At 52.2% G+C, this 21,435-nt stretch overlaps 4 protein-coding genes across 5 annotated transcripts; 2 read left to right on the top strand and 2 right to left on the bottom strand.

Moving 5' to 3' along the window:
• Nucleotides 1-535: 535 nt before the first annotated feature.
• Nucleotides 536-2,381, bottom strand: LOC135641644 (U-box domain-containing protein 4-like). 2 transcript variants are annotated; one of them, XM_065157178.1, is made up of 3 exons: nt 1,103-2,381; nt 845-945; nt 536-726 (listed from the first exon to the last, which is right to left on the bottom strand). In XM_065157178.1, exons 1-2 carry the CDS (start codon nt 2,114-2,116, stop codon nt 886-888), a joined length of 1,074 nt encoding a protein of 357 aa, XP_065013250.1. In that variant the 5' UTR covers nt 2,117-2,381; the 3' UTR covers nt 536-726; nt 845-885. The 2 variants fall into 2 exon arrangements, with proteins under 2 accessions (XP_065013250.1, XP_065013248.1); XM_065157176.1 differs by lacking the exon at nt 536-726 and having other exon boundaries at nt 742-945.
• A 10,999-nt stretch (nt 2,382-13,380) lies between these two features.
• LOC103988282 (uncharacterized) lies at nt 13,381-21,087 on the bottom strand. The gene is made up of 14 exons (XM_065154889.1): nt 20,533-21,087; nt 19,690-19,790; nt 19,304-19,448; nt 19,105-19,204; nt 17,921-18,000; nt 17,734-17,828; nt 17,399-17,646; nt 16,968-17,288; nt 15,791-16,876; nt 15,563-15,715; nt 15,177-15,462; nt 14,967-15,069; nt 14,657-14,852; nt 13,381-14,570 (listed from the first exon to the last, which is right to left on the bottom strand). The coding sequence occupies exons 1-5, from the start codon at nt 20,582-20,584 to the stop codon at nt 17,991-17,993; spliced, it is 408 nt and encodes a 135-aa protein (XP_065010961.1). The 5' UTR covers nt 20,585-21,087; the 3' UTR covers nt 13,381-14,570; nt 14,657-14,852; nt 14,967-15,069; nt 15,177-15,462; nt 15,563-15,715; nt 15,791-16,876; nt 16,968-17,288; nt 17,399-17,646; nt 17,734-17,828; nt 17,921-17,990.
• On the top strand, nt 13,679-15,468 carry LOC135582405 (uncharacterized). The gene is made up of 6 exons (XM_065154888.1): nt 13,679-13,867; nt 13,951-14,051; nt 14,141-14,312; nt 14,389-14,511; nt 14,585-15,140; nt 15,231-15,468. Exons 1-6 carry the CDS (start codon nt 13,679-13,681, stop codon nt 15,275-15,277), a joined length of 1,188 nt encoding a protein of 395 aa, XP_065010960.1. The 3' UTR covers nt 15,278-15,468.
• Nucleotides 15,935-16,739, top strand: LOC103987231 (basic blue protein-like). The gene is made up of 2 exons (XM_009405471.3): nt 15,935-16,277; nt 16,353-16,739. Exons 1-2 carry the CDS (start codon nt 15,935-15,937, stop codon nt 16,550-16,552), a joined length of 543 nt encoding a protein of 180 aa, XP_009403746.2. The 3' UTR covers nt 16,553-16,739.
• Nucleotides 21,088-21,435: the final 348 nt, after the last annotated feature.

The following is a 21,435-nucleotide window of genomic DNA, read 5'->3' as shown; positions in this document are numbered from 1 at the left end:
TGATACTTGGATTGAAAAATGGGCACGCGCACGCATGCATGCATGCATGCGCATATCCTCCGTCTGCGGAACCACACAAAATGACGTCTCTTCTGCCTCCTGGGCGGACAAGGAAGAGCCCACCATGTCGCCTCACATGACACAGATTCCATAGTCAATAAGATATACACTTGGTGTCGGCTATGTGCACATCATTACTGTGGTAATGGCAGCGGCCGCCATAAATTATCAATCCCCCACTTCCCCATTTATTATTATTTTTTAATAATGTTTACTAATTTTTTATCATCACCAAAATAAACATAAAATACAAACAAGATTAAATTTTTTCAAGATGATCATGTTATTCTTATCGATCATTGTTTTTCATCGACCATCCCTCATCCGCTTTACACTTGATAATCTCACATATCAATCCTCGTTCGTTCGTTATCGATTGCCTCACTCTTCTCCCTTGATCGCTTATGTCTTCGCACATAGGCTGACAATATCGATCATCCCTTATCTTCTCCTCCCCTCATTGTGTCTCCGCAAGTGAGCTAGCTTCACTAACCACTCTCCTCTCCTCTCTTACAATTGATCACGGCAAGTATCGATGAGCGAACGAGAGCTGACGAACTGAGCGACTAAGTACGATAAAATTTTTTCAAAGTTATAAGACCAAAATGATCATTTTAGACAATCAAATCAAAGGATATTCTGCCGAGATTTTCAAACTTGGGGATGCTACACAAGAAAAAAAACTAAAATTAAGAAAAATTTATTGCACACGCAACAAAACAAAAAGCCCTTTTTTTAAAAATCGCTTTAAGAAATGTACACTCACTTGCAGCCACACACTTACATGGGGTCCACGACAGGCCTCGTGATCTCGCCACGTATCGACTAGTGGTGTGAGTTGCCGGCCGTCCGTCGTTGGCGCAACAACTCGATCAACGCCTCCGCCTGCTTTGTTTGGATTTCTTTTAGTTATTATTCCAATTCTTAGGGGAATAGATATACAATATTTGAATAAAGAATGGGCGGGGCTGACGTCGGCGAGACACGCCGGCGTTGGAGGTGGAAGCGGGAGCACAAGAGCGAAAGGGGGCGGTGAGGTTACCTTCTCCTTGGCCTTCTTGGTGACGGACTGGGAGAGGGCGACGAGAGGGGGGATGGCGCCTTCCTGGACAACCATCTTGCGGTAGGCGGCGCTCTCCCGGCAGATCTCGAGGAGGGATCGGACGGCGATCTCCTTCTGCCGCGCCGTGCCCGTCTCCACCATCTCCACCAGCACCGGGATGCCGTACTCCTCCACCGCCGCGGCCCGGCCCTCCGGCACCTCCACCACCGCGTGCAGCACGTAGGCCGCCTTGTCCACCATGCCCGACTCGGGATCGGCCATCAGGTCCAGCAGCGGCCTTACGATGCCGGCCTCGACTGCCCGGATCTTGTTGTCGCGGGAGGCGAGAAGGGTGAAGAGGGCGGTAGCGGCGTCCTTTTTCCCGCGGGGGCCGCCGGTCTCGAGGAGGGTAACCAGTGGCGGGATGGCGCCGGAGCGACCGATGGCGGCGCGGAGGTCGTCGAGCTGGGCGAGGCGAAGGAGGGCGCAGGCGGCGTTCTCGCGGGCGGCGGGGGTGCCGGTGCGGAGGGCGTGGACGAGGGGGCGGATGGCGCCGGCGGCGGCGATCAGGGTCTTGTTCTCGTCGCAGAGGGAGATGTTCAGTATGGCGGTGACGCCGTGCTCCTGCAGCTGAGGGTCCGAGTGGTAGAGCAGCGCGACGAGGGGGCCGACCGCGCCGGCGGCGGCCATGCGCAGCCGGTTCTCCGGATTGTGCTTCGCGAGGAGGCGAAGCTCCATGGCGGCGCGGCGCTGGGACTCGACGGGGGCGGAGGGCGACTCAAGGTCGGAGATGAGCCCCCGCACCACCTCGTCGGAGTATTCAGCGGAACAAGCGACGAGAAGTCGCTGGAGGCCACCGCCCCCGGAGGAATAAGACGACGAGCTGGGTGATCCGTAGGAGGGGAACTCGCCGGAGCGGTCGCTGTTGCAGTCGCTGAAGGCGCCGGAAGAGTCGCCTCCGTCGCTGTAGCTCCGTTCCATGTACCGATAGCTCGACGGGATCTCCATTTCCATCTCGATCAGATTCGATTCGTCCTCTTCTCGATCCAATTCGATCGAAGACCAGCGGAAGGAACCCCCGAGGGTTTTCGTGGAAGGATGCCTTGCCCCCGAAAGAGGCAAGACGCGGAAGGGGGAGGCCACTAGCCAATGAAGATCACGTGCGAAGCACGTGAGTATAACTCAGTAGCGGCTTTCCCTCTCGATGCCGCGCGTCGTCGGTTTAGGGTCACCGCTACGGTGAGAAGACCGCAACAGAGAGCCCGGCCTCACAGTGAGAAGGTACTCTCACCCCCCTCTTTCGTTCAGCATTTGATGGGTACCATTTCTTCTAGCTTCGATTCATGTTTCTTAATCCTTAGTGATGCCGATTTAAAGTTGGAATAGGTTTTTGTTGTTCATCTTATCAATCACCATATAAAAATAGCTCTGTTGTTTCTGAAAGCAATGCGTTTTCTTTTCTTGTTTTAAGAAATGCTTCGCTCTGTCTCTCTGTCTCTGTCTCTGTCTCTGACAAGAAGAGATTTAGCACGCTGGCTGTGACAAATTCTGCAGTATATCATATGCACTTCACATGCACATCCAGTAAACTAATTGGTGAACATATGACATGTCGCAGGACACACCCGAGTCTCTGTCGAGAAGAAATGGATCACAAATCTCGAGAAATTATTGGGCGATGATTCGGGCTCGTCCACCCACACACACATTTGGTGTGATGTCAAGCGGTGGCATCGCCGTCGCATTTAAGCTCCGAAAGTGGAGTTTGTCAGCTTCTTCCTGACTTTGGCTCTCATGCTTGGTGGCAGGGCCTCGGACAAGCCTCTGCCATGGTCCTTGGACTCGTGCAATCACTGTAGAAGAAGCAAAGCAAGCAGATAGTTTAGATCTTGTGTTCGCCGTAGAAGGAACCAAGACACTGTGGCAGAATGTGATCGGGGCAAATGCTTTAGAGACAAGTGGCTGGTCTTACGCTTACATGTCTGCTGGTTATGCATAGAATTCTTTACATGAGATGATTTAGAACAATGACTCGAGACTGGAACTGAAAGCTAAATTGCAGGTCCTGATGCAAAGATACAAGCTGGATTATGACATGAAAGAGGAGATGGACTTGAGGATTGGGTTCCATCCCGGCCAATCTAATCTTGTTCTCTAAAATATCAAATGCCAGAGTTCTTCTAAAGCAATTAAGAGGAGATTTGATATTTCCTAAGTCTTACCTTAGAAGAGAATTTATGAAATTGATCTTATTTACCATTTGATTATTTTTTATCCTGTAAAATGAGTTAGAGAACAACAAAACAAACATACATACATACAAAATTCTTTTTTCATCTCCGTCTATCTTTTCGAATTCTTCTTTCGATTTTCTCATAATCTTCTTTCGTAGTATCATACCATGTCATGAGTTTGAATCTTATATCTCTCTCTCTTTCGAGTGTTTAATAAAATTATCGGGTTTCATCGATACATCAAACCTAACTGGTTTGCTCATGATAGAAAATATCAAAACATATATCAGATGTTTTCCTAGCAGCCTAAAGGTCTGGAATGGTGAGACGAGGCAACAAACACTTTTAGTCCTTCACTGATTAGGTGGTAGAAAGTCAGATCAATGAACAGATCACGTTGTCTAAGAATTTCTAGGTTGCTGCATTGGCCCTTTACTCTTCATCACGACAAGTTCGATGGACTTCAGCAATAATTCCTGACGTACTCTGCAAGACACCACTAACTTGTCGTCCGGGTTGTATCAGTTGATAATGAATGATGAGCGAGTGAATCGGAGAACGTCATCGAACCCAGTCACATCGTATGAGGGAGTGAAGAAGACAAAGAGGAGCAGCAGCCAAGTCGTCACTCGCAACGGAGGGTGAAGTCTCGCACTCTTTTGCAACGCTGCACTCCAACTTCACCTAACTCGCCATCCTACGGGCTTTCTGTGGTTAAAAGAAATCACACGTCGTGACCAGCGATAGACGCCGACTACTCCCTCTGGCATCACCACCCTTATGGACCCTAATAGGGAAAATAATGGCCGGGTGACACGCCGTGACGATAGCCCCTGGAAGAGCAATAACGCTGACTAGACCCGCCCTGACAACCCCCGCCGTTGAACAACGACCTCCGACCCCGCGGGGTTGACCACGACAAGGCAGGACAAGGACCTGCCCCCCGCCCATACCCTGCCACGAACCACTCCACCACACGACCCCAGCGGCCGCGTCAGACGCCATCAGAGGTACCACCTCATTCCAGCAGGCGGTCAAGTCAGGTAATGCTAACCTCCCCTATAAATACCCCTAAGTCCTAAACAAAAGGGGGGGAACTCACTCAGACACTCTCAACTCACTCAATACTTGGAGGTTTCTCCTCCTCCCAAAACCCCCTCCACATCTTTCGCTAACTTGATCGTCGGAGGGGTCGGGTCAAGCACCCCGACCCGACCTTGGTGCAGGTACGAAACCTTCGGAGATCACCGCCTTCGGAGACTCAATGGGCACGAGGAGACTCCCCATCCTTTGACCACCACCTTCCGGACCCGAACCAAGCCGCGACGACCTCAGGGCCACGGCTGAACAGTTACTGACCGTAACATTTTGACGCTAGAAGGAGGGCCCGGAATGTCGACTGGTCAACAAACCCGCCTCGGCGATTCCTCAGCTGCGAGGACACCCGATCGGATCCCCGGGAGATCATCCCCCGCGGGAGGAGCCCCAAGGGGGACGTCTCGCTGCGACTTCGGAGCAATACTGGCGCCTGTTCAATGACCCGGGCTTGTCGCCGCCCGACGTCACTGTCGTCCCCCCGTCAGTTTCCCCCGAGGCCTTCCACGACCTTGCCCACCAAGTGAGGGCACTGGCGGGCGTGGTGCAAGCCATCGTCCTGCTCATCCCCCAGCCGGTGCCCCCGCAAACGGACCAGCCCTTGCATCAACGGGAGCCCGCCCCTCGGGAGCACGCTCCGCCCCCCGGGCCTCCTCCGTCGCCCCGAAACCAAGCGACCTGGCTCGGCGACCGGGAGACCGTGGGCACGTCGAGCCGCCCCGAGCCCGAGTGGCCGCCCGCGAACTCAACCCACACCTTGCAGGCGCAGCTGCATCTTTTCAATCAGCGTTTGAATGAGGTACAACAAGAAGTTCGCAGGTCGAAAGGGGAGCCCGGAACCGAGGGGTACCAAGGGTCCCCGTTCGCGCCCGAAATACAAGATCAGGCCATCCCGCCACACTTTCGGCTTCCGTCCTTGGACGTCTACAACGGCGCCACTGACCCCGCGGATCACGTAGCCGCGTTTCGCGCCCAAATGGCACTGTACGGAACCTCTGACGCCTTGATGTGCAGGGCTTTTCCAACAACTCTAAGGGGGCCGGCCCGCGCATGGTACGGTAGCATCAAGGCAGGAACCATCTCTTCCTTCGACCAGCTCGCCCGGGACTTTGAACTCAACTTCCTCGCCTACGCCCGCCCGAAGCCATCCGCGGCGCTACTCCTCGGACTCAACCAAGGGGAAGATGAGTCCCTTTCCCACTTCTTGGACCGTTTCACGACGCAGATCCGAGGGCTCTCGGACGCTCATCCCTCCCTATTGATGCAGGCATTCATGATAGGCTTACGGCCCTCCAGGTTCTTCTGGTCCCTGGTAGAGCGACCCCCCACGACTGTACCAGAGATGCTTCAACGGGCGAGCCAATTCGTCGCGGCAGAGACGTGGATGGCCAGGAGACCCAGGGGACACAGGGGGACCAAATCGGAGCCGCCTCGACAGCAACAGCCGCCAACATCTCGGCGCAGGTCGGACAGATCTGACCCAACAGCTCCGAGGCCCCCCCTACCAGCTTTGAATTCATCTCAAACGGACATATTCCTCCATATAAGGGGAAAAGGTTTGCTCAAAGAACCCTACCCGATGAGTGACCCCCGGGCGCTGGCAGATCAATCGAAATACTGCCGCTTCCACCGGCAATGTGGACACGACACTGAACAGTGCCGGGAGTTGAAAAGACAGATCGAGGAACTCATCCGCAGGGGGCACCTCGGTCAGTATCTCCACCCGAACAAAGAATCTTCTCCCCGCCCGGAAGGGCCCGTCGAGCGACGTATCGACGTGATATCAGGCGGCCCCGCATCCGGTGGAGACTCTATTGCCCGCAAGAAGGCATACGCCCGAGCCACCTTAGCTGAGGCTCCCAGACACGCGCCCGGACCCAGTGTCACCTTCCCGGCCAGGGCGTATGAACTGGCCGAACACGATGATGCACTCGTGATATCGGCCAGGATCGCTAACGCGCAGGTACAAAGGATCATGGTCGACACCGGAAGCTCGGCCGACATACTATACCTCGACGCCTACCGGAGGCTCGGCCTACCTAGAGATAGCATGAAGCAGGTGTCCTCGGCACTCACCGGCTTCACCGGTGACTCAGTCTCGCCGTTGGGGGCGGTTACTTTGCCCCTGACCCTGGGAGTTCCGCCAAAGTCGAAGACGACGATGACCACTTTCTTGGTCATCGACCTCCCCGCCGCTTACAACGCCATCCTCGGCCGGCCGACACTCAACAAAGTTAGAGCTGTCGTCTCGACCTACTATCAGACTGTGAAGTTCCCGACCTTAGCAGGAACTGGCAAAACTGCGGGAAGCCCTCGAGAATCCCGGCGCTGCTACTTGACCGCCGTCTCGCTACTTAAGAAGCCCAGAGTCGAACCACCGTTGACAGACCCCCGAGAAATACAGAGGTCGGCCCCCCATGTCGAGCCGAAGGGTACCACGGTCGCCGTGTCGCTGCAAGAAGGACGCCCAGAGCGGGCAATTAGGGTCGGGTCAGAGCTGCCCAAGCATGAACGAGAACAACTTGTCGGCCTCCTACAAGAAAACGATGATGTCTTCGCTTGGTCCCCCTCTGACATGACGGGCGTCGACCCAGAAATCGCCCTACATCGCCTCAGTATCTCCTCCGATGCGCGTCCGGTAAAACAAAAGCTGAGGCGACAAGCCCCAGAACGGCAGATGGCCATACGGGAGGAAGTAACTCGCCTCTTGAAGGCGGACTTCATAAAAGAAGTCGGATACCCGCAATGGCTGTCCAATGTAGTTCTTGTCAAAAAAAGCAAATGGAAGCTGGAGGATGTGCGTTGACTACACAAGCCTTAACAAAGCATGTCCGAAGGACTGCTATCCCCTACCAAGAGTCGACCAGCTGGTTGACGCTACGGCAGGCTACGCCCGCCTGTCATTTATGGACGCCTTCTCGGGTTATAACCAGATCGGGATGGCACCTGAAGATCAAGAACACACGGCCTTCATCACCGATCAGGGGGTCTACTTCTACAAGGTCATGCCCTTCGGACTAAAAAATGTCGGCGCAACATACCAAAGGGCAGCGAACAAGATATTCGCCCGCCAGATCGGTCGAAACATGGAGGTGTACATCGACGACATGATCGTAAAGAGCCAAGAAGCCGGGACACACCTGACTGATTTAGCCGAAGCCTTCGCTACACTCCGCCAGGTCGGCATGCGGCTCAACCCCGCGAAATGCGCCTTCGGCGTCACATCAGGAAAATTCCTCGGGTTCATCGTGCACGAAAGAGGGATCAACGCCGACCCGGAGAAGCTCCAGGCAATCATCAACATACAATCGCCCCGGACTACCAAAGACCTACAGCGCCTCAACGGGAAACTCGTCGCCATGTCCCGGTTCCTTGCCCGGTCGGGGGATCGCTGTTTCCCCTTCTTCAAGGCACTGCAGAACCCGAAAGGCTTCCAATGGACGACAGAATGCGAGGAAGCCCTCCAGCAAGTAAAGCAACACCTGGCCAACCTCCCTCGGCTCACCTCGGTCTCTCCCGGCGAAAAACTGAGTATCTACCTGGCCGCCTCCGCGCGCGCAGTAAGCTCCGTCCTGGTTAAAGAAAGCTCCAACGGCCAACTCTCGGTCTACTACACGAGCCACGTCCTCAACGGCCCGGAGGAGCGATACCCCCCGATCGAGAAGCTGGCGCTCGCTCTTGTGCTGTCTGCCAGGAAATTGCGCCCCTACTTCCAAGCTCACCCCGTGGAGGTAGTTACGGACCAACCACTTCGGTTGGTCCTGTCTAAATTTGATGTGGCAGGACGGCTTCTCAAATGGGCAGTAGAGCTCGGCGAACATGACATCCAGTACGTGCCCCGGACGGCCATCAAAGCCCAGTCCGTCGCCGACTTCATCGCGGAATTAACCTAAGACGAGAGCGGGAGCCTCGGACGACCTCCCGAGGCCTGGGTCCTGCACGTCGACGGATCGGCCAACTCAAAGGGTGCAGGCGCAGGGTTGGTGCTCCGAGCCCCCGACGGGCGATCATTCGAGCGTTCCCTCCGCTTCGGGTTCCGCGCCACTAATAACGAAGCGGAGTACGAAGCACTCCTGGCGGGACTCAGGTTGGCCCTCGAGATGCAGGTGGACTCCCTCCATGTCCACACAGATTCCCAGCTGGTGGCCGAGCAACTCAGTGGAGGATATGAGGCTCGCGACCCAACCATGGCAAGATACCGTGCACAGGTGAGGAACTTAACCACGAAGTTCCATCATTTTACATTATCTAATGTCCCGAGGGCGGAGAACGAGCGCGCTGACGCGCTGGCTAAGCTGGCCTCGAAACCTGCCCCCAAAGCCGGGCCGGAGGTCGAGGAGCTACCCGACCGTGCCTTTGAAATCGCGACCGCGGCTACCGGCAGCACGTCCTCCTGGGTACAAGAACTGCTGCGCTACAAATGGGACGGAATTCTTCCGCCCGACAAAGCAACAGCCCGGCGCCTGCTTCGCACGCACGCGTGGTATACCGAGGCGGGCGGGCGGCTCTACAAGCGGTCCTTCTCGTACCCCCTCCTGCGATGCTTGGACCCTGACGAGGCACAAGCCGTCCTGGCAGAGATACATGAGGGGGCTTGCGGAGAACACATCGGTGGGCGGACCTTAGCGCATAAAATACTCCGCCAAGGCTACTACTGGCCAACTATGCGCCGGGATGCAAGAACACACGTGCAGCGGTGTATCTCATGCCAAGAGCACGCCCGCACACCTCGGCTCCCGGCAGTCCCGCTAGCCCCTATCGACTGCGCTTGGCCGTTTGCGCAATGGGGGCTAGACATCCTCGGGCCCTTTCCCTTAGCCGCAGGACAGCGGAGATTCCTCATCGTCGGCGTGGATTACTTCACGAAGTGGGTCGAGGCCGAACCACTGGCAAAAATCACGGCGCAACAAGTAGAGAAGTTCGTTTGGAAAAACTTGATCACCCGTTTCGGCCTGCCCAAAACCATCATTACGGATAATGGGCCCCAGTTCTCCAGTCAGAGATTTCGGGAGTTCTGCGCAAGCTAGGGAGTCCAACTGAAGTACAGTTCGGTCGCTCACCCCCAAACGAACGGGCTAACGGAAGTGACCAACCGGTCCATCCTGGACGGGCTCAAGAGAAGAGTGTCCGCGGCTCGGACGACCTGGACTGACGAGCTCCCGAGTGTACTATGGGCGCTGCGCACCACACCAAAGACGGCAACGGGAGAATCTCCCTACAGCCTCGCATTCGGAACCGAGGCGGTACTTCCCCCCGAGATAGCCATTGCCACCCTCAGGACGAAAGGCTACAACGAGGAAACCTCGGATGAAGGACTCCGAGCCGCCCTTGACTTACTGGAAGAGCAACGTGCAGACGCACATGTAAGAGCCCTCTCCTACAAGAGGGCGGTCGCGAGGGTCTACAACTGAAAGGTAAGACCTCGACCTATCAGATTGGGCGACCTGGTCCTGCGGCGGGCTGAGGTCAGCGACCCGACTCGACAAAGAGGCAAGCTAGCCCCCAGTTGGGAAGGACCCTATCGGGTGACCGAAGTCATCAGAACCGGCGCATTCCGGCTCGCCACAACGGAAGGCCAGCCCCTGCCGAGGACCTGGAATGCACAAAATCTCAAAAAGTTCTTTCCATAAGACTCGGCCGGTCATAGACCATTGAGAAAGAAGATAGATCATATTCATTCGAAGGCAAACGAGGGTGTTACAAAAAAAAAAAAAAAAAATACAAAGGAGGTCAATCCTCGGGGATGTCTGGGCTGTCATCAAAAGGAACATCGGCTGGCATATCGACGCCCAGGTCTTCGGGGAATGAGCCAAAGGGATCCTCCACAACCTCAGAGCCGGGGTTGCGTGCCTTGAAGCGGGCAAGGGCAACCCGATATCCGTACTCGTACGAGACCCGCCCGGTCCAGACAAGGCCTAACTGAAAGCCCGAGGAAGCCTTATAGTCCTCGACCAGCTTCTTGTCCTTTGCCGGCCGTTGGCGGATCTCGACCTCCAAGGCCTCGGTAGCCCCCAACGCCTCGGCCCGCGCCTCCTCCAGACGCCGAAGCAGCTCAATGGAGTCGGACCTCGCCGAGCGAGACTCCACCATTGCTGCCCTCAGGTGAGCCTGCGACTCCGCGTTGCGTTCCTCGGACGCCTTCAGCTGCGTCTGCAACTCCGCGAGTCACTCGGTGGACGCCTGGAGCTCCGAAGTCAGCCGCGCCGCCTCGGCCTCCAAGCCCAAGGCGCGCTCCTCGTCCGCTTGCCGCCGGAGCTCGACATTGCGGTAGCTCAGGGCGGCGATGACTTGTCCCGCGTCTCGAACGCGGTCCATCAAAGCGGCAGGATAGTGGTTGCCCTGAGGGAAGGACAAGGTCAAAGTTAGGATTAAGCCCTTCCAGAAACAGCCAAACCCAGGGGCAAAAGGACACTTACCCATAACAAGGACTTTGCTGCCTTGCTGAGCAGAGCGTCGGAAGGCAGGGAGTACAGGTCCCGGGCCATGTAAGGGCGAAGCCCCTAGGGATTGGGTCGTATGCACGTTGGCCAGGCTCAGGGGCTTGAAGGACAAACTCCTCCGGGACACCATAGCGATCCCGGAGACGACTCAGCGTTGACTCGTCCACGGTGGAGTCATGATCATGGGGCCACATCAAGGCCTCAAGGGCCCTGGTCGCCTTCTCGTCCGACGACGACGATGTAGGACCCGACGAATCAGCCGTCCCCCCGGCTTTCGACGAAGAAGAAGACGAGTGGGGAGAAGAGGACGCCATTCTTACTGACCTTCGATAAGGAAAGGAAGGACGGTCGGCACGGGCAAGACGATGAGGAAAGAAGCAGCACGACACACTCGGAGGGAAAGGTGTTCCTCCGGCAGCCAACCTCATGCTACTTATAGGCAGGCCGCAACCCGCCAGAAGACGGTGACCCTTCCTCTCCCGAAGCCCGCTGCAGAGGAGGAAAACGTCACCCCGCCATAAATGCAGCCTGACATTTATGGACACGGCGAAGGGCTGCGGCGCGGAACGGGCACCAAGACAATCGTCATGCCTCGGGGACGGTAACCGAGACAGGCTTAAATGCTTTTAACCTCACTTAGCCCTAATCATATCAAGCTCGAAACCCGGCGGGCGCCGAAAGGGAAGGGCCCCTTGACCTTCCCCAGAAAAGCCGACGCAGCCCGCCTGGGCCTTCCTCCTCGGTTGCGTAATGCCCGAGCGCCTTCCTCCTCGGTCGCGTAATGCCCGAGCGCCTTCCTCCTCGGTCGCGTAATGCCCGAGCGCCTTCCTCCTCGGTCGCGTAATGCCCGAGTGCCTTCCTCCTCGGTCGCATAATGCCCGAGCGCCTTCCTCCTCGGTCGCATAATGCCCGAGCGCCTTCCTCCTCGGTCGCGTAATGCCCGAGCGCCTTCCTCCTCGGTCGTGTAATGCCCGAGTGCCTTCGGTCGCGTAATGCCCGAGCGCCTTCCTCCTCGGTCGTGTAATGCCCGAGCGCCTTCCTCCTCGGTCGCGTAATGCCCGAGCGCCTTCCTCCTCGGTCGCGTAATGCCCGAGTGCCTTCCTCCTCGGTCGTGTAATGCCCGAGCGCCTTGCTCCTCGGACGCGTAATGCCCGAGCGCCTTGCTCCTCGGTCGCGTAATGCCCGAGTGCCTTGCTCCTCGGTCGCGTAATGCCCGAGCACCTTGCTCCTCGGTCGCGTAATGCCCGAGGGCCTTCCTCCTCAGCCGCACAACGCCCAAGACACACCAGTACAGTTGGCACACCCGAAACCCCAGTAGGGTAAAGCAAACCAGACCGCCTGAGGCCGTCCCGACACTAAAAGACGCAGCCATGCCCCGAGCACCCTCCCCCCAACCGACGCATGGCTCCTTTTCGGGGGGGAATATGATAGGGAAAATAATGGCCGAGTGACACGCCGTGACGACAGCCCCTGGAAGAGCAATAATGCTGACTAGACCCGCCCTGACAACCCCCGCCGTTGAACAACGACCTCCGACCCTGCGGGGTTGACCACGATAAGGCAGGACAAGGACCTGCCCCCCGCCCATACCCTGCCACGAACCACTCCACCACACGACCCCAGCGGCCGCGTTAGATGCCATCAGAGGTACCACCTCATTCCAGCAGGCGGTCAAGTCAGGTAATGCTAACCTCCCCTATAAATACCCCTAAGTCCTAAACAAAAGGGGGGGAACTCACTCAGACACTCTCAACTCACTCAATACTTGGAGGTTTCTCCTCCTCCCAAAACCCCCTCCACATCTTTCGCTAACTTGATCGTCGGAGGGTTCGGGTCAAGCACCCCGACCCGACCTTGGTGCAGGTACGAAACCTTCGGAGATCACCGCCTTCGGAGACTCAGTGGGCACGAGGAGACTCCCCATCCTTTGACCACCACCTTCCGGACCCGAACCAAGCCGCGACGACCTCAGGGCCACGGCTGAACAGTTACTGACCGTAACAGACCCCTTGAGGCGAAGGACCCTTGATGGGAAGCAAGGCGACCACTATAAGGTTGGCAAGCACCACCAGTTCACAACAATACGAAAGATGAGCACAGTGGCTCGCAACATAATGGGGCAGAAGATAACTACTATATGCCCACCCAAGAAGAACGATGGCAAGGGAGAGAGGCGACTATATACTCTTTTACTTGTTGTTTTCATGCTTTGCTAAATCTTCCGAGCATAAAGCATTGAACATAGCCAAAAGTTATTGCCTACTCGTCTTAAACCAAAGTTTGGTCTTACCAACTCTCAATGCCCAACAACCAATTATCGCAAGTTTGGAAGGCTGTGCCTTGTGGTTTAGGGTTTCCTCTTCGCTGCGATGATAACAATATCAAACTTGTAGGATGAAAAAAGGCAGCAGTGTTCTTTTGCACTCGGCGGAATGCGTTCTCCAAAAGCCTTATTTCTTTCTCTTTGTTCCCATACACACACAACCTTCCCAAAAGAACCAGCACTCGGTGCATAAACTCGAAGCTTAAACCAATTAAACGTATCCCTAAGTTGGCTGCTACACAAGGCAACGCAGGGCGATTGCAGCAGGAGTTGGGGTCCAAGATGATAACACACTCCATACCTCGCCAACCCATTGAAAGGGATCACTTTTGATCCCCTCACCTAAACCCTTCTCGATCATCATCGTCGAATCCATCCTTGGTCTTCAAGCAATCACCCTTTGCCCATCTCAGCTTCATATATGTGCACTTGTAGCACACAGGAAGGCTTGATCCGACTGTGGTGAGGGAGGAAGGAAGCAGAGATGGGAAGGAAGCTGGACGCTCTACTAGGAAGGAAGTCGAGGCAGATGTCGAAGCTGAAGACCCTGCTGGGCCTCACCGTCTCCCGCCTGGCCGTCCTCCGCAACCGCCGTCAGGTCCGGTGCAACCAGGCGCGCACCGACGTCGCCCAGCTCCTCCAGCTCGGCCACGTCGACCATGCCCTCCTCCGCGTACGTACCGACTCCTCCAAGGCACCGCACCAGTGCTGGTTGCTTCCTTGTATGCGTGCGAGCGACCACTGACGCCGTTGCAGGTGGAGCATGTAATCAAGGAGCAGAACATGGTGGACGTGTTCGTTATGTCGGAGCACTATTGCCAACTGCTGATCGAGAGATTTGTGCTCTTGGATCACAAGTGACTGCTCTCATCTCTGGTCTCCTTAATTACTTTAGTGCAGCAGCTGCTCCTGTTCTTGTTACCCCGAGCCATCGAGTTCGATGCAGGGAGTGCCCGGAGGAGCTGCGGGAGGCGATCTCGAGTCTGAGCTTTGCGGCATCGAGATGCGCGGAATTGCCGGAGTTGGATAAGGCCCGAGGCATCTTCTCCTCCAGGTACGGCAAGGAACTCGTGTCGGCGGCCGTGGAGCTGAGGAACAATTGCCGTGTCAATCCCAAGGTATACAGTAATGCTTCGGTTTAGGGCAGCGTTGTCGTCTTCCATGTTCTGTAATGAGAGCGATCATCTCCTGCAGATGATTCAGAAGCTGTCGACCAGGCAGCCAAGCCTGGAAATCCGACAGCGGGTGACGAAGGAGATCGCTGCCGAGACGGGCATCAATCTTGATTTCTATGATCCTTCTTCTGAGGATGCAGGGGTACGTATACCAATACATCCGAATTCATCGTGCTTCGCGTCATACATGCCATGCCTAATCTGCAATGATTCAGGGAGATCCACCAGTAAATCTCGTACAGGAGCAGCTCAAATTTGATGAGAACCTTTCGATGAGAACGCCTCACAAGTATGAAGATGTGGCCAGTGCAGCGAAGGATGCCTTCGAAGCAGCAGCCTTTGCTGCGGCAGCTGCAAGGGCCGCGGTGGAGCTCTGCCGATCGGAGTCCCAAGGAAGAGGCTCTGATCCCGACACTGAATCCGGTGGCCAAAGCAGATTTGAGGAGGTGGAGGAACCCAAGGCAGCAGCCAGCGTCGACAATTCTGGTGATCAGATCCATGGTTCAGATTCAGAAGAGGAAATAGAAGCAGAACAGCACGATTTGCTTGGGGAAGACAGGTTTAAGGAGAAGTTCATCAAGCAGTTCCGGAGACCACCTTCTTGGAGCTCAGATTCGAGCGAGGAAGAAGATGGGCGGCTCCATGCATCCTTAGGAGGCGGCTCACCTGACGAGCATCCGGAAGCTTACTTGGGTCCTTCCTACAGCAGAGGGAACGAGAGAAGCAATCCACCGCACAAGGCGAAGACGGAATTAAAATCCGGAACTGAAGGTAACGATGCAACGTATGAAACTGAAGCTAGCTAACCTTTCAACTCCTGAAGATGAGTTTAGAGTCTCACAGCGGTTGTGAGTTGTGCAGGAAAGAAAGCCATCTCCGTGAGGACCCGAAGAGGACTTTTCGAGTAGGACGGCTGAACGTGCGAGGAAGGAGCTTCAATGACAATGCCCAAATAACAGAAATCTTCCTTTCGCTCTTCTTTCCACTATCTGAGACACTGTGAATCGAGTCTTTGTAGGCGTGCAAACTTTGTACTCTGCTTTTCTGCTCGTGTGTTTTGTCGACGCAAAATGAGGGTGGCGATGCTATTGTTCTGTGACATGAATAGGAACGAAACGTCCTCCCCGTATAAGGGAAAAATGTTGTATGAAATGGCATGCAGAATGTGGATGAAGACGACAAAGGGAACTTACAGCGCACGTGTGATGTCTTGTACGGCGGAACTGCATCACGATGACCAGGTTCAGGATTGGCCTATGATTATGCCACGTGACACCAGAAGTATCTCATCCGCTAGCTTCCATATTTCCCGGCGAGGGAGCGTTGTTTTCCAAGTGATAAGACCCCTGTCCAAAACACCACACGTCACAAACGTCTCCCGCGAATCGCCTACCATAGACGGCCGAACTCTTTTTACGTACCAGAGACGATACCCTCCTCCGTAGTATCGCCGACCCACCCAAGAATTGAAGCATTCGTGGAAATATGCCAAACTCGTGACATCGTCTGCTGTCGACTGCTTTCCAAGCGACGACTCCTCCCCGGTCCAAATCTTTGGCCTTGTAATGGATAGTTGCCAGCCTTCGATCAACCCGGGCGGGGCCCATTCCTCCACCACCCTCTCTCCGACGCCTATAAAAAGCCTCCCCCCCTCCTCGGAGCTTCACAAACGAGATCTTCACCTCCACTGCACTTGCTCGGAAGAGTCGGTCTTGGCTTCTGAGCGGGGGATTGTGATGGCTCAGGGAAGGGGCAGTGTCGTGGCTCTGGGGCTGGCCCTGCTGTGTCTCCTCATCCACAGTGAGGTGGCCGAGGCCGCCACCTACGTCGTCGGCGGCAACAGCGGATGGACCTTCAACGTCGCCAGCTGGCCCAGGGGGAAGAGCTTCAGAGCCGGCGATGTGCTCGGTAAGTGATGGCTGCCCTGCTGCGTGCATACTTATTTTTGCATTATTACTAATGGTACTGACCGATCTGCGGCAGTGTTCAACTACAACCCGTCGGTTCACAACGTGGTGGCGGTGAGCGCGGCCGGCTACAATAGCTGCTCGGCTCCCAAGGGCTCCAGGGTCTACACTTCCGGGAAGGACCGCATCACGCTGGCCCGAGGCACCAACTACTTCATCTGCAGCTTCGCCGGCCACTGCCAGTCCGGCATGAAGATCGCGGTCACCGCAGCGTAGCATCGCTATTGGATCACAATCTGCATGAAGGACGGAGAGCAACATGAATGAAGTATGAGAATAACCTGGTCATCGAATGAATAAATCAGCAGATTGTTAGTAGTAGTTGATAAGCTTCTGCATGGCTTCTTCCAGCAGCGTTATCAGAATTGCTTCCTATAATAATAATACTTGATACTTTTCATCATCCTCCTCGGTGAGCTCCGACGACAAATTGTGTGGCCCCTATGGAGTTCGCTGTTTTGTCGAACATGTTATGTGCACTCAAGGAAGCATTCCACCTCCTTTCTCCACGAAAAATTCCTGAGGTGTTCCCCCTGAACGCTTTTCCAAGATAAAATAAGCAGTCATTCTCGAACAAAACAAAACATAAATTGTAGCATGTACTAAGAAAAGATGGAGAAGAAAGAATTACCTCAGCCATTAACCGATACAGGATAGGGTTGATCAGATTGAGCCCTGTATTCTTGAAGCTTCACCACAGTTTCATTGCGTGGAACAAAAGGCATAAACCATCTTTGCCGACCCATATATATGAAAAAGTTGGATCGGGCTTTTCCTACAACCGTCTTTGATCAGACACAGTTATCTGCATCATTGTCATGACAGTTTGTTTATACAAATAGAAATACATCTGCCAAGCCGTCATCCGGTGTCCAGATTTACAGTGGAATACGGGGGAGAGCTATTCGACTTGAGAAGGATGTCAAAAACACTTCCAAGCGCCAAACCATACCTGATACTCAAAATAATTATAGGCAGAAAGGAAAGGAAATTGTCGAACAGACTATACTCTTTACGATAATTTGGGAGAACATAACCAAAAAGATGATATGGATTCATTACTTCAGTTTCTAGCAGGGGTTAGTCTTCCTCTCAGACGGAGTTGCCCTTTCGATAGAGGCAATATGTCATCATCATTGTCATCAATTTCATCATTATTATCATCGGTATCTCCAAACTTTAAAGTGTTGTTCTTGGTGGACCTTTCCAGACCTCCATGAATGGTCATCAAACAAATTGCTCCCATCGTCAGGGCGGTCACGGTTGCACTTCTTGCACGCCTTGTTTTTCCTAAGTTCGAGTAATAGCATCTAGACAAAACAATTGTCAGTGTCGGGAAGGCAGGTCAGAAGACAGTTGAAACAAAAAGGTGAACAATCCTGGCATAAGAGACTTACGAGGGGCACTCCCACTCTCCGGGATTTAACTCTCTTTGGTTGTGGTTCCTGGCAGCGAAAGCACTTCCTATTGCGAGCAAAGGTCACAAACACACCTGTGGCCACACAAGAGTTGTTAGTTAATTTCAGGCTCTCAGGGTGCTGATTCCTTGTAGAACTATGGGAAAGTTGAGCAAGGGAAATTTACTGTGGACAAGTCCAGTCTCCCAACAACATTTCAGCAGCAGCACCTACATTTACTCTCTTTGGTCCCATCTTCATTGCACTCTAGACAGCAAAGATTTCAGGTGAAATTGAGAAAGTTGCAACTGAGATATACACCAAAAAATTTGTATTGCTTGTATATACATTTCTAACAAAAATATACTCCATAACTAATTTGTTATTGCAATCTTCCAATATCACCACCATCACAACACTTGTAAGCAAAAAGGGTAAAAGTTCTGTTCCCTATAATTTGGAACTGCACATGTACCGTTTGCTTTCCATTTAGAATTGTAAAGCAACATCCTTATGTCTCATTTCTCACTATTGCTGTCGTACGTGCCCCTGATTATAGCCAAACATGACATCACTAGGAAGCAGAACACAAACCGGACATGCATTTATGTTCCATTTAGAATCGTAAAGCAACAACCTTTTGTATCCTTTCTCACTATTGTTGTTGGAGTACTTGCCCCTAATTGTAGGACATGACTAGGAAACAGAACATAAAGTGGACATGCATTTACCAGGGTCTGGTTGAGCATACAAGACTATGGAAATCAACCATCCTATTTCAATAAAAGAGGTCTGGTTCGCTTTACGGTCATGACCAAGTTGAGCTGAGACAACTCAAATAACCAACAGGTTAGGATGACATAATTATCTTCCTAACCAATTTGCAAATGTCAACTGCATGTCCTTTTCAGAATATTAGCAGAAATGAGTGGAAACAATAAAAAACTGACTGGAAGCTCAGTTTCCAAAATTTCAGGTGTCCTCCATTCTCTGACAACCCTTACTCATAATTTTCATTTGTGATAACGATCTTCGTTGTATTACATTATTATCAACTCTCATTTTGTGAAAAGCCTTTAACATTATCCACCCATATTCTTCCTGTTTCTGTTGTCGAATTATCTTGTTTGTTACGATTACTAGTTATTTCCATTGAAACAAACAAACATAAAAGAAGACAATGCACCACAGACAACTTCGTTGAGTATCTCCAACACCATGAAATTTTGTCAACTAAACTCATGTGGGACACCTAAAGAACCAAAGTTTCAATAGCTAGTTTAAATGAAACCGATAACTAGTTTAAATGAACCAGAATATAAGATGAAATATGCCATAGAAATTGTAAGAATTGAAGCAACAAAAACTTACTTTGGACACAACCAATAACCTCTCTTCATCTCCACATTAGCTGCCCTGTCACCCTTACCAGTGACCTTTTGAGATGGTTCTTTTGGAATAAAAGGCTTCACTGCAGGTTTTGGAACAGATGGATCAATGGCTGTATCACTAAGCTAAACAAGCTCCAATTATAGATGTCTAGCAGATTTTTGAACATGTTCTTTGATACATGAAATTTCCTCTCCACAAAGATGCTTTGGATTTACTGCATAGCTCAATAAAATACGAACTACATCCAAGGTATGGCCTCGATCATCATATGGTGTTATGTATGCTTTGCCGCAAGATTCTCTTAGGTTGCAGGTACTACAGACCTGCAGCACTGAATGAAACTTGAATCAAGATCATGGTAGTCCAACTGGACTGTGGAAATGGTTCTATATCATAATTTAGCTTTTAGATTATCACATCACTTAAAATATATACACTCAAACATCATTGCTTCGATGGTTCAATGAATCAACAACAACAATAATTTCCAAGTTTCACTCAAGAAAACATCATTCATTACATTTGTAAATTAGTGTGGCAACTGCAATTAGTAGATGCACTTACGTCTCCTTCATCAACCTGGAGAAATGCTCTCAATCTTTTTGCTGAATTGACAGCTTTGCGGAACACAATAGGGCATCCACACTCCACAACAGCCCGAATATCTGCTCTAGGAAGAGAGTTGCACAATGAAGTGATCAAACAATATATTATAAGAAGCAGAAAAAAAAAGAACATGAACATCAAAATGAAGTTGATCTTATAGTAAATTGAGCATAATCAGTAATTAAAAGTATAAAGCACCAATATACAAAGGTGCCAGCAAATCTTTAACCAACATTACACACAAATTAGGACAATGTAACAAATATATGAACAACTATGACCTGATGGTATGTGTAATGCTAAACGAACATTCAGATCAAGAAAGCGATGCACAGCAGATATTCATTGACACGCACGCCTAGCATTCAATTAGGTGGAATACAAGTAGCTAAACCTCAGGGTTACCAATACATTTTAACTCAAAGATACCACTAGTTACTAATCCAACCCTATCTCACATCCCAAGAAACTCAAAGATACCACTCCTGAGAAACAGAATCACTTTCAAGAACACCATCTTTGATGAAGGCATCTACTCGATGCACATCATCTTGATTTGAATTCTTGACACTGCTTGGGGGTCAAATCTTCCCGCTTCTTAATCTGCCATTATCTGAACTTTTCTTACATGCTAATCTTCTGATCTTTTTGTTTCTCTTAAATTTTATGATTATTATATGGATTGGATTGTGTCTTCTGGCCTACCTTTCCTTTTCAAGAAAAGATATCAAGCAATCATCCAGTGAAAAGAAAAGAAAAAGGAAAAAGGAATACTACTCTTGGAAAAAGAAAAGGGAGGACCTGAAGATGTTGAACCGCCCGCGAGCAAACTTGAGGCATGCGTTCTTGACATGGTTCACCTCCATGGACCAGCCACCGTGCCCCGCCGAGACACTCGAGCCCTCATCCTCCACATCTCCTGAGGGAGCCGCCGAAGTGGACACCTCGAAGTAACCTTTTCCCCTCAACTTGCCGAGGAACCGCTCCCATTCGGGCGAGTGGTGGGAGGAAGCGGAAGAAGAATCGTCGAAGCTTACGGGGGGACCATCGACGGTGAAGGACGCCACGGAGGGGGAGGAACGGAATCGGAGCCCTGGAAGAGGGTGTCCGGGGTGAGGGATGGTGCGATGGGGAAGGAGAAGAGGAGGCGGCGGTGGGAAGGAGAAGAGGGGAGGAGCAGGGAAGGGAAGAAAATGGAGCGGGCGCCACGCTTGCAGGTGAAGAAGAAGAAGGAGGAGCTCAGGTGGAGAAGCCTCGGTCGGGCGGCCATGGTGGAAATTAGGGAAGAGAAGGACTTCCACTCCCAGCCATCCTACCCGCCTGCCCCGTTTCTGGGGATGACGGTCCCGGGACCGTCGGTTCGGGTTCTGCCAAATTTGGGTTCGGAACCGAACCACGCGGTTCCGATTCCAGTTTAGATTTCGATTTCATCCTATTTCGATTGATAATAAATAAATCAATAAATTATTCTATCAATATTAAAAAAAAATAAGTTTTGAGTTTAAAGTATTAATCAATAAATTATAAAATATTCTTTTCTTTTTTTTTCATATTTGGTCCGTTCAAAATTATTAAACTAGAACCGAATCATATAGCTTTAATTTTGATTCAATTCAAAATCATTCAAAACAGTTTGGTTTTGATTTAAATTGAATCACCTACGAGAGCTAATTATATATTATCTTATTACTTAGTTATTTTAGT

The sequence above is a fragment of the Musa acuminata genome, chromosome BXJ3-6 (genome assembly GCF_036884655.1).
Source record: "Musa acuminata AAA Group cultivar baxijiao chromosome BXJ3-6, Cavendish_Baxijiao_AAA, whole genome shotgun sequence".
In the NCBI taxonomy this organism is placed as follows: Eukaryota; Viridiplantae; Streptophyta; class Magnoliopsida; order Zingiberales; family Musaceae; genus Musa; species Musa acuminata.
Note: the sequence above shows the minus strand (reverse complement) of the source record. Positions and strands in the feature narration are given on the sequence as shown.

What these genes read in the sequence shown, in the direction of transcription:
- LOC135582405 (XM_065154888.1), top strand. Translation starts at nt 13,679, where the DNA reads ATGGGAAGGAAGCTGGACGCTCTACTAGGAAGGAAGTCGAGGCAGATG. An exon ending in TTTGTGCTCTTGGATCACAA is followed by an intron (nt 14,052 to 14,140) that starts GTGACTGCTCTC and finishes AGTTCGATGCAG; the next exon opens with GGAGTGCCCGGAGGAGCTGC. An exon ending in ATTGCCGTGTCAATCCCAAG is followed by an intron (nt 14,313 to 14,388) that starts GTATACAGTAAT and finishes CATCTCCTGCAG; the next exon opens with ATGATTCAGAAGCTGTCGAC.
- LOC103988282 (XM_065154889.1), bottom strand. Translation starts at nt 20,584, where the DNA reads ATGTCAAGAACGCATGCCTCAAGTTTGCTCGCGGGCGGTTCAACATCT. An exon ending in TCCAGGTTGATGAAGGAGAC is followed by an intron (nt 19,449 to 19,689) that starts GTAAGTGCATCT and finishes TCAGTGCTGCAG; the next exon opens with GTCTGTAGTACCTGCAACCT. An exon ending in TTGTGGAGAGGAAATTTCAT is followed by an intron (nt 19,205 to 19,303) that starts GTATCAAAGAAC and finishes CAAAACCTGCAG; the next exon opens with TGAAGCCTTTTATTCCAAAA.
- LOC135641644 (XM_065157178.1), bottom strand. Translation starts at nt 2,116, where the DNA reads ATGGAAATGGAGATCCCGTCGAGCTATCGGTACATGGAACGGAGCTAC. An exon ending in CCAAGAAGGCCAAGGAGAAG is followed by an intron (nt 946 to 1,102) that starts GTAACCTCACCG and finishes CAAACAAAGCAG; the next exon opens with GCGGAGGCGTTGATCGAGTT.
- LOC103987231 (XM_009405471.3), top strand. Translation starts at nt 15,935, where the DNA reads ATGGATAGTTGCCAGCCTTCGATCAACCCGGGCGGGGCCCATTCCTCC. An exon ending in CAGAGCCGGCGATGTGCTCG is followed by an intron (nt 16,278 to 16,352) that starts GTAAGTGATGGC and finishes GATCTGCGGCAG; the next exon opens with TGTTCAACTACAACCCGTCG.